Source organism: Tachysurus vachellii, chromosome 17 (genome assembly GCF_030014155.1).
Source record: "Tachysurus vachellii isolate PV-2020 chromosome 17, HZAU_Pvac_v1, whole genome shotgun sequence".
Classification (NCBI taxonomy): Eukaryota; Metazoa; Chordata; class Actinopteri; order Siluriformes; family Bagridae; genus Tachysurus; species Tachysurus vachellii.
The window spans coordinates 9,076,399-9,091,307 of NC_083476.1; the positions used below are offsets into that span (position 1 = coordinate 9,076,399).

At 37.7% G+C, this 14,909-nt stretch overlaps 1 protein-coding gene across 1 annotated transcript; it reads left to right on the forward strand.

The window, feature by feature from the left end:
• The first annotated feature begins 5,553 nt into the window (after positions 1-5,553).
• c17h5orf15 (chromosome 17 C5orf15 homolog) lies at positions 5,554-14,265 on the forward strand. The gene is made up of 3 exons (XM_060891259.1): positions 5,554-5,704; positions 12,464-13,125; positions 13,993-14,265. Exons 1-3 carry the CDS (start codon positions 5,557-5,559, stop codon positions 14,122-14,124), a joined length of 942 nt encoding a protein of 313 aa, XP_060747242.1. The 5' UTR covers positions 5,554-5,556; the 3' UTR covers positions 14,125-14,265.
• The last annotated feature ends 644 nt before the right edge of the window (positions 14,266-14,909 follow it).

A 14,909-nucleotide genomic window follows, 5' to 3' on the forward strand; every position in this document is an offset into this window, starting at 1 on the left:
GTGTAGGGATTACATCCAGGCCGATCATATTTGAGTTGCGCTAACATCTGTATGTTATAAATGTGATGATGTGGTCAAATTGTTTTTAAATCAATAAACTCCTTTTTAAATCATCATTTATCATTAAATCATCATGTGTCAAATTATTGATTTATTTGGTAGGTAGCAATGTAATAAGCGGGACCTGTAACTTGAGCAACAGCGCGAAGCCGCGAACTCGTTGTGAATATTTTAAAGGCGTAACAGCTGATGAAAAAACAGAGACAATTGTAGACGAAAATGAAGAGAGATTTTATCTTAGTTTTTATTTTATACAAAACATTTTCGTCTCGTCTTTTTTCGTCAACAATAATGCATGTTAATTTGGTCTTAGTCAGCGTTTTTGGACAGTGGTGCAGTCTTGTCATCGTCTCGTCTTAGTCATGAAAAAAAGGTTGTTGACGAACATATTTCGTCTCGTCTCGTCTGACGAAATTAACACTACTGCACAGAGCTACAATTCTGTCAGTACAAAACAAGGATAGCCCATCTAGCTGAAGAGCAGTGTCCGGAACTCTGTCACTAAGCCACATCTCTTGAAAACAAAGACACAGCAGCCTCTAAACTCTGTTGTCAAGTCCAATGTAGTCCAGTTTATTGTACAGGGAGCAAATATTTGAAAGTAGAATGACATGAGACCTTGCATGGACACCCGCTCTTCCACTTCCTCTCATACAGCTTCCGGCGTCCCCTCTCCCGGTCACCGACATCAGACATGCCGAGGACTGGAGGCCTCAAGTTTCTCAAGAACATCATTATGCACGTTTGTAGTTGCATGATTACTGTGCTTTAACAGTGTATGGCGGTTGCATACATGAACACTGCTGTACTTTTAAAAGTAGTGCTAAACACATAAATAGCATCATTTTGTATCCAACTTGGAATTAACCACTGTTTTCATTCTCGGAGTGTACATTCCCCCCATGGTGCTCCCTAAATACCATCAGCATGTGGACTTTGCAACAAGAGGAGAGAACTTGCTGGATATTGTTTACATAAACATTGTGTAACATATCGGAGCCCTACCCCCACCTTGGCTACTCAGACCACATCTCTGTTATGCTAATTCCAGCATACAGGCCAATCGTCAGACAGGATGCACTTATTTCCAGGGATTTCAGAACAGCGTAACAGATATTGCGTCATCGGGTTGGCGTGGCCTATTTGATAAACTAACCCTAACCATAACCATAGTTTTTGGTTGTTTATTTGTTTTCGAAAACAGCTTAACTGTAATATAATAAAGCATAATAGATATAAAATATTTAATCTACATATATGACTGTTTTGTCCTTAAATATCCATTGTAGGTATGCTCTTTTTTTTTGTTGAAAGAAGGCGTTTTCCAAGATCTCCAGAAACATGCCCACTTTACAACCACTGGAATTTAAAGAATGCCATTGTCAGACACTTTAAACCAGTTTTAAAGCATCGAGCCACCTACGGCACCTAATGCACAGTGGAAACTGCACTTCATGATGACTGGGGTGAATGCAAAAAGAATGGTGTATGTGTATGAAAGTGAGTATGCTTGATGTGACTGTCTCAGTTGCACTCACCTCAAAGCAAGCAAAGAAGCAGTTGAGTTCCTCTGCCAATGAGGCTTTAGCCTTGTGTCTATTATTTTTGTAATTTGTGATGTGCTGGATACCCTGTCCAAAATCTCACTCACTCACTCACTCATCTTCTACCGCTTATCCGAACTACCTCGGGTCACTTGGAGCCTGTGCCTATCTCAGGCGTCATTGGGCATCAAGGCAGGATACACCCTGGATGGAGTGCCAACCCATCGCAGGGCACATGTCCAAAATCTTGTGTCTGTTATTTTTGTAATTTGTGAGGTGCTGGGTACACGGCCAGAGTTGTCATGGGTTGTTGTGAGTGAAGTGATCCTCTATCTTTTTTTGTACTCCACTTTTGCACCACTGATGGCTCTTTTATGGTTGGCTCTATGTGTACTGTAGAGAGCTTTGTCTTTGGACCAGAAAGCAACATTGTGGGCTTTTTAGAGGGTCTTAATTTCTTTATTCAATTTCCAAATTAACACAGTTCATGTAACTGACAGAGGTGGGAGTAAGTCACACATGTGCAAGTCTCAAGTAAGTCTCAAGTCTTAACCTTCAAGTCTCAAGCAAGTCCGAGTCATTTTTTGTGAGTGTCAAGCCAAGTCAAGTCAAGTCACTGCTTTATGTCAAGCAAGTCAAGTCGTAGCTTGAGTCAAGCAAGTCACTGGCAAGTCATACAGATGTTTGATGATTTAACTAAATGTATATATTAAACAAAGTTAAATCTACAGTATTTATGAACTATGAGTTTTATTTGCACCAAAAAATGATTATATGCATTTATTTTTAAAAGGTGTCCACATACAGGTGAGTTGTAAATACAATAAAAAACTACAAAGCCTAAGATGTAAATGTAGCTGAAATAAGGCACTGTAAAAGCATGAAAAGTTTCAGTATGCCTCAAACATGGCAGAAGACCATAGAAAAGTGTATATATATGTATATATATATGTATATATATATATACATATATATATATATATATATATATATATCCATCCATCCATCTTCTACCGCTTCTATATATATATATATAAGTACAATGGTTTCTATGCAACAAAATTGCATTTTTTGAACAGGCATTCCCTTTTAATGGGACATGAACACATCCTTACATTAGATCCTTCCTTTTTAACAACAGAATAACAACAACAATCACGTCAATCAAAAAACGTAAATTATTGAATCACACAAACCTTGAAGTGAATTAACTATTGGGGAGAGAGAGAGAGAGAGAGAGAGAGAGAGAGAGAGAGAGAGAGAGAGAGAGAGAGAGAGAGCGTGTAATTTATTAATTAAAGGGATAGTTCACCTAAAAATGAAAATTCTGTCATCATTTTCTCGCCCTCATGATGTTACAAACCTGTATAAGTGTCTTTGTTTTGATGAACACACATGTAGATATTTTGAGGACTGTTTGTAACCAAACCATTCATGAACCCCATTCACTTCCATAGTAGGGAAATAAGAATACTATAGAAGTGAATGGGGCTCATGAAGGGTTTGGTTACAAACATTCCTTAAAATATCTTCCTCCGTGTTCATCTAAACAAAGAAATTTATACAGGTTTGTAACACGAGGGTGAGAAAATTATGAAAGATTTTTATTTTTATTTTTGGGTGAGCTATCCCTTTAAATTGAATGTGTGTGCGTGTGCATGTGAGACAAGAATATGACTGTGCTTGCAACTCCGAAGTTTTTTATTTTCATATTTATATTTATGTTTTTTATATATAATGTGCATCCCCATAAAAAACCCATACGCTTTTCACTCAAAGCCTAACACTGAAGGCCGATTATAAGAGCTATTGCAAAAAAGCTTTCCACATAAACAGTGACCAACCATTTACACTACATTGCACTTGCAAAAAAATTAATTTCATAGAACTTCAATTGTGTCATTCAATTGTGAGCGATGTGGTCGCATCCTGCTGTTCTTCTCTTCTCATCTTGCACAAAATCCCGGTACCCGAACTTAATTATTTTTGGTGTAGCGCCTTCCATGTTTCGTCACGACTGTTAAGGTTTATTAGTTAGTGCGCGCGCTCCCTCTGCTTGCCTGCTGCGTCACGTGGTTAGATTACGCTCTTGCGTGCGTTTAAAAACAAATTAAAAAAAAAAACAAACAAAAAAACAAGTTATTTCGAGTCATTTAACTCAAGTCCGAGTCAAGTCTCAAGTCATGAATGTCAAGTCAAAGTCAAGTCGAGTCTTTTTTTAATATTTGTCAAGCAAGTCTCAAGTCTCAAATGTGCGACTTAAGTCCGACTCGAGTCAAGTCATATGACTCGAGTCCCCCATCTCTGGTAACTGAGTACTGTTGATGGGTGCTCTTCTGAGTCCTGGTTCTCTAACTCCTCCAAGTTAATCCTCTCAAAACAATCTTGAAGTTCAGAAGAGGAACTTTCTGGACATTTATTCAATCATGATGATGGGAGGAGATTTCCTTCTAAGTGGGGTGTATTTGTAATTAAGAGCACTGAAATGTGGTCTGACTGACCCAAGTAGGGCAGGAGTTGACCTATAGACGTTCTTGACGTTTGAATAGGCCTTATCCAGTGTATTTTCTCTATTTGCACATTTGATATTTTGTCCTGGTTATCTCATTCCTTATATTCCGTGCCTTTAGAAATCTTAAAATCTATACCAGTTCTGGAACATTATTCATTGGACAGATGAAACAAACATTATCTTGCACCAGAATGATGGGAAGCGAAAGGCATGTAGAAATGAAGCATGATACAAAGGATGCCACATCATCTGTGAAACATGGTGGAGTCAGTCATTAACAAAAAAAATTACATTCAAGTATTAAAAATATTCCTTATATTTATAATTAGGGGGCACGGTGGCTTAGTGGTTAGCACGTTCGCCTCACACCTCCAGGGTCGGGGTTCGATTCCCGCCTCCACCTTGTGTGTGTGGAGTTTGCATGTTCTCCCCGTGCATCTCCCCGGGGGTTTCCTCCGGGTACTCCGGTTTCCTCCCCCGGTCCAAAGACATGCATGGTAGGTTGATTGGCATCTCTGGAAAATTGTCCCTAGTGTGTGATTGCGTGAGTGAATGAGAGTGTGTGTGTGTGTGCCCTGCGATGGGTTGGCACTCCGTCCAGGGTGTATCCTGCCTTGATGCCTAATGATGCCTGAGATAGGCACAGGCTCCCCGTGACCCGAGGTAGTTCGGATAAGCGGTAGAAGATGAATGAATGAATGAATGAATGATATTTATAATTAAGTTAGTTTGTCCAATTACATTTGAGCCTATAAAAATGGAACTACGCAAATTTGTCTGTAATTCCAAAACAGTATATGCAATATTTTTGTTAAACCCCTTAAATTAGAAGTGTTAAAGTGTTACATTGAATTAAAAAGTCTGACATGTCACATTATATGATGTGGATGGACTGTATGTAAAGGGCTAGATAAGTGGTCCACTGTCACTTTGCCACGTTGCTAAGTGAAGTAATTTTTTATCATTCTATAAATAGAGCTAATCCTCTCTGAAACTGCTAACACACAAATGACCTACAATCTTTCTATATAATAGGAAGGCTTTCACATATTTTGTTAGACAGTAAAGGAGACAAATTGAATAGCAAGGCTGAAACAGAACTCATTTAAACAATAAATGTCATCTATTTATGAAGATCTTGTCTCTTATCTTCCACCCTCTGTAAAAAAAAAAGTGTAAAAGGTCAAGTGTGTAAAAAAAAGTGTAAAATGGTCAAAAAAAGGATTCCACTGTAAATTGAAAAAAGCTCGTGTGTAAATTGAAAACATGTGCTATGAAACTCAGATGTTAAAAAAAAAGATGTGACAATGTCACTCACACACACACTTTTTCCCCCTCATCATTTTCTCTATTTTTAGGTTGTAGGCAGGGAATTACAAGTTCTCGAATGCAGCATAATACAACGTGAAATGACATCACTGCCTGTTTTGAGCGAAAACGATGGTTAGTCCCGCCCACTCTGCTACCAACAGCCGTTTCAAGATGGCGACATTGACAAAGCTGAAGCAGCGAGATTCGAACACATTTTTAGCAGCTGTTTTGTCCGTTTTACAGCTTACACTTGTAACTTGCTCATTATCAGGCACTTGTAAGTTATCCTTTCGTGTATTTTAATAAGCTTATTGTTTATGAATAATCATGAGTGAAGCGTCATGGAGACCTAAACAACTTGCGTAGCTTTAACCTGTCTGTAAATGTGGCAGATTGAAATGTTATTTTACTGTGAACATATTTTACCATGTTATGTTAGCGAGTAAGTTTTAAAAGTGTATCAGTAGTGGCCCAAAATGCAGTCATAATTGGATCTATTTGAAATTTTACTTAATGTGGGTCGCTAGCTAAAAACATTTGGCCATAATAAACTAGCAAACATATATAAAAGCGTATTTTTGTTGCTCATATCACGGTTAGATTATCAAGCGTACAAGCGAATGACGACTTTTGATGTCAGTAATTAGACCTATATGCTTTTCGTTATAATATTCTTTATAGTTTACGATGTACATAGAATTTTTTCCTCCAATTTCTTTCCCCCAAATGTGCCGTGGTGGTGTGAAATGTTCCCCAATGAATTTTGCAGTGTGTGTTCCCTTATAATGATTGCAGTCATGGCCAAAAGTTTTGGCAGTGATATAAATTGTTTGTTTTGCAAAGTTTACTGCTTCAGTATATGAAGATTATTTTCCACACGTTTCTATGGTATACTGGAAATCAGTGATACACATTTCATAAGTTTTGAAGGCTATTTATTTGCAAAACATTTAATATAGGCAAACAGTCACTATTTACATTGTTGATCCTTGTTCTTCAGAACATTTGCAATACGCCCTGGCATGCTGGATATTAGCTTCTGGGCCAAATCCTGACTAATGGCGGTAATTTCTTGCCTTATTTCTTGCCTTATTACTCGGAGTTGATCACAATTTGTGGGCTGTCCACTCGCCTTTTCAGGATTGACTACAGGTTCTCTATGTGATTGAGATCTGGGGAGTTGGCCACGGATCCAAAATTTAAATTTAGAGATCTTTGAGCTACTTCATTATCACTCTTGCCTTGTGACATTCATCATTCTGGAAAATGCACAGATCATCACCAAATTCTTTTTCCATATGTGGTCCTGAATCAGACCCAAATCTGATCTTTTCCAATGTGGCCGCAGTGTGAACAGCCAAGGTGGATTTGATGCGACTTTTACGTCAATCTACATCGACATTCGTCACAATTATGCGCCGGCGAAACCTTTTTTTTTAATTTTTTAATTTTTTAATTTTTTTTTTTTTTTTTTTTTGCTCCGGCGAAAACGTGACACAAACGTGACTGGTAACGTGTGTGTTAAGAGTGTTATATAAAGTGGTTACGTGAACCAGCTCATAATGTTTGCGTTGAATACATCACATTATAGCATTACATGATATGTTTGCTTGCACCAGATGATACAATACTTCCTCAATAACCTCGCCAACTTTTTAGTGCAACGGCGTGCTGCGTGTGACGTCATTGTTATTGTTCGTTTGCGCATGCGGGTCAGTTCGAAACAGCAAACAGTTCACACTGGTATCTGATATAGGCCACATTTTAAAAGGTAATGTGAACAGCCAAACAAAAAAATCAGATCTGAGCAAAATATCCGAATTGAGCATTAAGACTTGCAGTGTGAACGTGGCTTAAGAGACTTATTTCATAAACTTGAAAAATAGTAATGTGTCCAAACTTTTGGACACATTACTATTTTTCATGTTTCATGTAAAATGTTATTTCTAAAATAACAGAAAACTGGTTAGAAGAAAGAGCATAACAGCTTGAGCTAGCTAGCCAATTAAATTAAATAGTGCTAGCTTACATTTAGCATATCTGATTTACTGGCTGGCTAGCTACTGTATAAACACATTTTGGTATTTGCTAAATAAACTTTAATACCATTGATAAAATCTATTTAAATAAAAAATTTACTTGAATTGATTTAATTTTTGGACTCAAATGCAAACCTGTGGAATCAATATTTCTGTGGTAGTAAAGCTTAGAAGGGGGAGGGGTGAAAAAAAAAATCAAGGGGGATTGATTGTAAGGGATACTCTTTTTAGACAGTTTAGCATCATCTCACATAAATGTCTGCTCAGTCAGTGTATTTGTATTTAAAATGGTATAATTTTGTTGCACAATAGCTTAGACAGCACAAGGGAGTTTTAAAAATAACTTTATGTAATATGAAAATACTTTATGTAAATACTCACCATACACCAAGATGGACATTTTTTTTACAATTATTTTGTCGGAATGCACAGTGCGTTTGTGGGTATGGCTGCAAGAGCCCTGCAGTAGGCGAAGTGCTGTGTGCATGGGAATGATGAATGTGCAAGGTAGAAATGTAGCTGAAATTTTAGTAAATCAAGTTGTTTTAACCAAGATTATCCTGCAAAATGTTTTTTCAACTACAATTAAGTTCCCTGTTATATGCTAACCTGCAATTTTGTAAACTCCCCTTTAATCCCAATAATTCCTGTTAATTCCCATGGAAAGTTTCCAGCCCCGAGAATTCACAGAATTTTGCAACCCTAGTTCCTAGTACAACAGAAATGTTAGCATGCAGAGCCTGTTCTTCCTGGAAGCTGCTAGCAGCTGCATCAGGACTGTTTTGAAATTTAAAGGTTTAATTTAATTTCAAGCTGTGTTCATGTCAACATACACAAACTCTATTTGTCTCTCTCTAACTGAACTTCAAATGATGGCACTAATAATAAAAAAAAGTATAAATATTTTTAATAAATCACCTTTATCTTTATTAAAAAAAGTAAAAGCATGGTATAATGTAGCCTACATAAACGAGGAAAGACTTCACACACTGTTGTATGAGCATGAAAAATGAAGTAAAATCCCTGAAAACGATTACACTATTGAGTCAAGTCAAGAAGCTTTTATTGTCATTTTCAACCATATATACACAGTACATATTGAAATGAAACAAGGTTTCTCCAGGACCATAGCTCTTCAAAAAAAACAAAAACATAAAAACTACAAAGCTACAGACACATAAAGTGCAATCACTACAAGAAAGTACACAGAATAGCGCTGACCAGTGTGCATAGTGGATTATAAAGTACATTTGTGCAACAATTGTAAACATATAAAAACTTATGTAGTAAGTAAATGTAACAGTTTGTGCTGTTCTGCACATTCCCTGAGCACTTTACCAGGAATCCAGCAGACTTCCTACTTAGAGTTCTCCTCACATCAGCCGTGCGAGTACCTGGTCGTTGGGGGAGGGAACATCTTCCTAGCCGCTAGGTTGTTCTGTGCATCAAACCGAGCATAGAAGTTGTTCAGTGCATTTGGTAGGGAGGAATCACTGTCACAGGCAGGTGAAGTTGTCCTGTAGTTCGTGATTGCCTGGTTGCCCTGCCACATGCGGCAGGTATCTCTGCTGTCTAGGAAGTGGCTGTGGATTCTCTGGGCATGTGTGCACTTTCCCTCTCTGATGGTTAGAGACAGTTTGGCACTTGCTGTTCTTAAGGTTATGTCCCCTTCTCTAAAGGCAGAATCTCTAGACTTCAGCAGCTTTTCAGTCATCCACGAGCGTGTGGTGATGGTCTTCGTCAGTCACGTCATCAGTGCATGTATTGTTTGGGAGGGAGGGTAGGAGGAGGGTTTATGCATTTAACTGCCTGTGAAAAGCAGCTTTTTTTAATTTGTTAGTTTTTCATTTGATTAATCTGTATCTCTTCTGTTGGCCAGGTGAGTGATATGAGACTTTGATATGATCAAAGTGACAGCGCCAGACAGCCAGCTGGTCATTATCAGTGCAGTCATTTATGTACAGAGAGAAGAGCAGTGGGAGGGAACGTATCCCTGAGGAACACCAGTGCTGATGGTGAGGGCCACAGACATGAGTTTTCCTAACCTCATTTGCTACTACCTACAGAGTTGTGGGTCAGTTTGGTCCAGAGATTCAGGCATTATGTGTTGAAAGCTGAGCTGAGGTCCACAAACAAGATCCTTGTGCAATTTCCTGGTCCATTAAGGTGTTGTAGCATATAGTGCATTTCCATATTAACTGCATTGTCCACCGACTTATTTGCTTGATAGGGGTCAGGTCATGTGGGCCAAAATCTCTCAACTGACTTCTTGAACACAGATATGAGAGACTGGAATGATGGTGTGTTGAAGCAGTAGGGGAGTTTGCATTGCTAAAGTGATTTGTTAAAGATCTGTGTGAAGATTCCTTGTCTTCTGTTACTTGAAGACCTGGCCTTCTGTCTTCTGGATTATTAAAATCAATATTATAGTCTCCAAGACTTATTGCTTTGTTTAAAGAAACAGCAAGATTTCCTGAGAAATCTCAAATTTACATAATATTTCAGAATATGTCTCTTGGTTTCTGTAAATAATAATTAGTAGAATCTATTCAGTAGATTATATACTAACCTGGGGGGCACGGTGGCTTAGTGGTTAGCACGTTTGCCTCACACCTCCAGGGTTGGGGTTTCGACTCCCGCCACTGCCTTGTGTGTGTGGAGTTTGCATGTTCTCCCCGTGCCTCGGGGGTTTCCTCCGGCTACTTCGGTTTCCTCCCCCAGTCCAAAGACATGCATGGCAGGTTGATTGGAATCTCTGGAAAATTGTCCATAGTGTGTGATTGCGTGAGTGAATGAGTGTGTGTGTGGTAGGGCTGTGTATTGGCAAGAATCTGGCGATACAATACGTATCATGATACGGGGTTGCGATACGATATGTTGCGATACATTGCGATATTGTAAGCAAGGCAATATATTGGGATATTTCTTATTTTAGTTATAGGATAATGTTTTAGGGAAGCTGTCAAGAACACCACCATATGCAAACCTTAGAAAAAAAATGTTTTTTATTTAACCAGAACACAGTGGGAACTGCATTTGCATTAATTAGCCCCTGTAACATTCAATATGATTGAACCACTTTATGTGCAGTATGAATAAAGGGGGAAAATAAAGTGCTTGCAGGATTTCTTAAATGTATTAAATGTGTTAAATTAAATTAAATGTATTAAATGTTAGCTGTTATAAACAGACCATATATATTTTTAGACCCTGCTTTTAAAGCTTCACAGTTTCAGTTTACAATTGTAGCATGCAGTGTCCTAACATTTTGATCTGAACAAAAGAATTACATCTGCTTTATATCAATGAAAAAATAAAGTGCTTGCAGGATTATTTAGTTAAACTAAATATAAAATATAACATTTTGATCTGAACAAAAGAATTACATCCGCTTAATATCAATGAAAAAATAAAGTGCTTGCAGGATTCCTAAAGAAAACAAAACAAATATAAACAATAAAATATTTACAGATGTTGAACATTCTCAGAACCTTTAAACTTGGATTTTACAGGTTTCTTTTATTTGTATTTATATTTGTCTTTTTATTTAATGTCAAGGTTTTTCTGAAGAAAATCATGCATCGCTCTTGTCTGTAGTACATACGAGACCAGATTCCACTCAGTCGTTATGCAGTGCGCTGTTATCGTTACGAATGATTCAGTGGCCCGGGATGTCCAAGCGTCACATGTCAACGCGACTTTCTCGGCTAAGCTAAGAGATTGTAGTACGCTCATTTTTACCTCATTGTACAAGTTGGGCACAGCGATGTCCGTAATGTGCTGGCGGGATGGTATTGTGTAGCAAGGCTCCAAAGTTTTCAGCATATGATGGAAACCTTCATTCTCTATGACACTGAGAGGGCGCATATCTTTGCAAATAAAATGAAGTACTGACTGAGTTATTTTGGTTGCACGCTTTGAGGTTGGTGGTAACTTTGATCAGTGAACTTGCTCCAGGGTGAGTTGACGGGGATCCTCTCTTTTAACGTTAGCCATTTGCTGCTGTTCTGTTATCCGTGCATCCGCATGGTGCCTCGTTATGTGCGCTCTCAGATTTGTAGTGTTCTTTGAATATTTGATGTTGGCATTGCACATTTTACAAACAGCAATACTTTTGTCAATCTCTTTCGTGCCTGGTCTGTAACGAAAGCCGAAATGACGCCACAAATCGGCTTTGTACACTGAAGCGGGAGCTGGAAATATTCTTTCATCCTCCATTACTAGCAGCAAACTATTTTAACGTTAACATTAGTAGCGCGCCGTTATGCTAGTACTTCCCGTCACTGTTTAAGTTCAGAGATAAGGAAGACTGCGATCTAGCGGTTGGGATATAAACGGAACAAAGTGAAACGGCCATGAATCTGTATAATTTTATTTATTTATTTTTTTATATAAATATCGATATTTTGTTTTTGAGAATTGATACAGTATCGCCAAACAAAATATCGCAATACTCACGTGTATCGATATTTTCTTACACCCCTAGTGTGTGGGTTGGCACTCCGTCCAGGGTGTATCCTGCCTTGATGCCCGATGACGCCTGAGATAGGCACAGGCTCCCCGTGACCCGAGGTAGTTCGGATAAGCGGTAGAAAATGAGTGAGATATACTAACCTGCTGGATTTTACTTTAAAGGACTTCAAAATCATTTAATTGATGTCTAGTTTTTTTGTGTGATGCATAGATTATCATAAATAACTGTGAAACCTTCTCCCAAACCTGTTTGATGACCTCACCCTTCACCCACCATGCATTTCCCAATGCCACACTTTGAACCACACATTGCTGAATCAAGGTCTGGTTGCAGCATGTATAGGCAAACAAATGTTATAAGTGCTAAAATTCCTTTAAAATGATTGCCTTTAATAATCACAGTACATGTTTGTATAGTACCTTGTGCATTAACATTTGCAAAAGGAATCTTTTTCAGATTTAAAAAATATTTTTGTTGAAACTTGTAGTTGTCAAAATAATTTTGGGGGAAACTTCTTTTTCAGATGAACTTCCTGTGCTAAAAGAATCAGAAAACATCCAAAATTTCACTAACAGCACCTCCCAATCCATATCAAATTATTACAAGAACATTTCAGAAACCCAAAACCTGATGAAATCAAACAAAGTGGTTATTTCTCAGCTAACTACCATCACTGCAACAGTGGATGCAACAACAGCACCACCCAAACCAACTAGTGCAGCTGAGATGATTCCAGAAGACTCCAAGGCTATTGAGATGAACCACAATGTGCCAAAGTCAGTTAACCATCCTGAACACGAGTCACCTATTATCACTGACTTGGCTGGAGAAGATCCAAGTCTTGCTCTCAATTTTGAATCCACCACTTCTCCTTTTGAGATGGACACAAATGATAATCTGGGCTATGAGGATGAAGAAGATGATGATGGTGATGACTATGGAAGACATACAGAGAATAATCAACAGGGCAAAAGTGAAACTTTCAGCCAAGACTTTCAGGACGATGCCAATTATATCAAGGATATTGCTGAAGACCTGCAGGAGAGGCCTGGTAAAATTGATATTCACGTGAAGGACACCACCATCTATGCCACTCAAGATGAAGACTCGCATTTCTTCTTCCACCTGGTGATCATTGCTTTGCTGGTGGCCATAGTGTACATCACCTACCACAATAAAAAGAAGGTATGTCAGGTTTTTTTATCTAACAAGTCATCTTTTGGTGCATGTTTTTGAAGAGTAGCAGATTCACTCAAAAGAATAAAATAAAACAGGGATGCATCAACTTACAGTCGAGGATTTGCAGAATCATACTCCCAGTGCAGACTTCTACCAACATAAAAGAAATTGCTCAGAGAACATAGGACTGCACCAAAATCTGAATCATCATTACCAGTGAAAAGTAACGTGAATAATCTTGATTAGTTTGTTTCAATGGCACCAGTTGATTGGGATATATTAGGCACCAAGTGAACAGCTGGTTCTTGAAGTTGATGTGTTGGAAGCAGGAATAATGGCAAGACTAAGGATCTGAACTACTATAACAAGTGATATAATTCTAAGAGATGTCTCAGAAATGTGGGCATTTCCCCTTAAAATTATCGGTGTTCACATTGTGTCCAACCCCTCTATGTTTGCACTGCTGCTATCACATATATAGGCAGGCTTTACAGATCCCTTTTTTCCACAATGGATTTATACACTCTGTATACTGGTCTGCACTATTTTATGTAGCTTTCCTGTAGTGTTATGCGTTGTCTATCTGCACTTTAGGCTAAATTAGATGTGGGTGTTTTTTTTTTTTTGTGTGTGTGTAGCTCTTTGTTCTTATGTAGCACCATGATGTTTCATTTCAGTATGTACTTTGTCAGCTGTATATGGTTGAAATGACAACCAAAGTTACTTGACTTTATATTCAACATAAGATCAGAATTTTTTCTAATTTAGATTTAGATGTCTGTTAAATAAGGTCAATTTTTTTGTTTTTGATTACTGATTGTCATTCAAATATGTATCTGCTTATTGTTTTTTGTAATTGCCTTGTCTATACAGATCATGCTCCTGGCTCAGAGTCGGCGCTGGAGGGAAGGCCTTTGCACCCGCAGTATAGAATATCATCGGCTTGACCAGAATGTTGATGAGGCAATGCCTTCATTGAAGATGACCAACAAATATGTCTTTTAAACACCCCTATACCGTAATGTTAGAGATGATCATTGTAATCTTTTATGTTAAACCACGGTTTATTAATTATGAATGCAAACTGCTGATTTTTATTTAATGCACAATATTCTTTGTGTATTTAAAGTTGATCAAGAAACCTTATCCTCAGTCTATTGGTTTAATTATGTTTGCTGATATTCAGATATTTCAGGGACTGGCACCTGCAAATATTTTTATATATATATATATTTTTTTGCATGGCTTTGAAAGGGCTAGTTAACTTTATTTAATTAGTGTACTGCATATAAATTTAACATTGAATGTAACCAGCCCTAGAGAAACCGTTATATTTCAGCTGATTTGCATAAACAGAGCAGCTGAATGAAATCCAGCACCCTCAAATTTTTATAGTTAATGGAAAGATGACTCATTTCCTGGCTGTAATTTATTGACTTGCAGATTTTATTTATTTGGTTTATATCACATGCTTTTTCCATCAATAATTTTAGTAATTTTCATGATGTAATGTTTGTTTTAAAGATTACAAGAAAATTAGATTTATTATGCAGTCTTGGGGCTGGACCCTTTATTTTTTTATGACATTAAATGTATTGTATACTAGTATAGTTGCCTAATATGTAAGTATAAGGTAGCCTTTAAGTTACTGGCCAGTTATACATTTAACTTTCTCTTTATTCATCTGAAATTTGTGCAGATGTGTACAGTAAAGAGTAGGCAGAGGTGATGTATCAAACGTTGTACATAGACATACCTTGACAGACAGGAAGCAAATATACTTCCACATC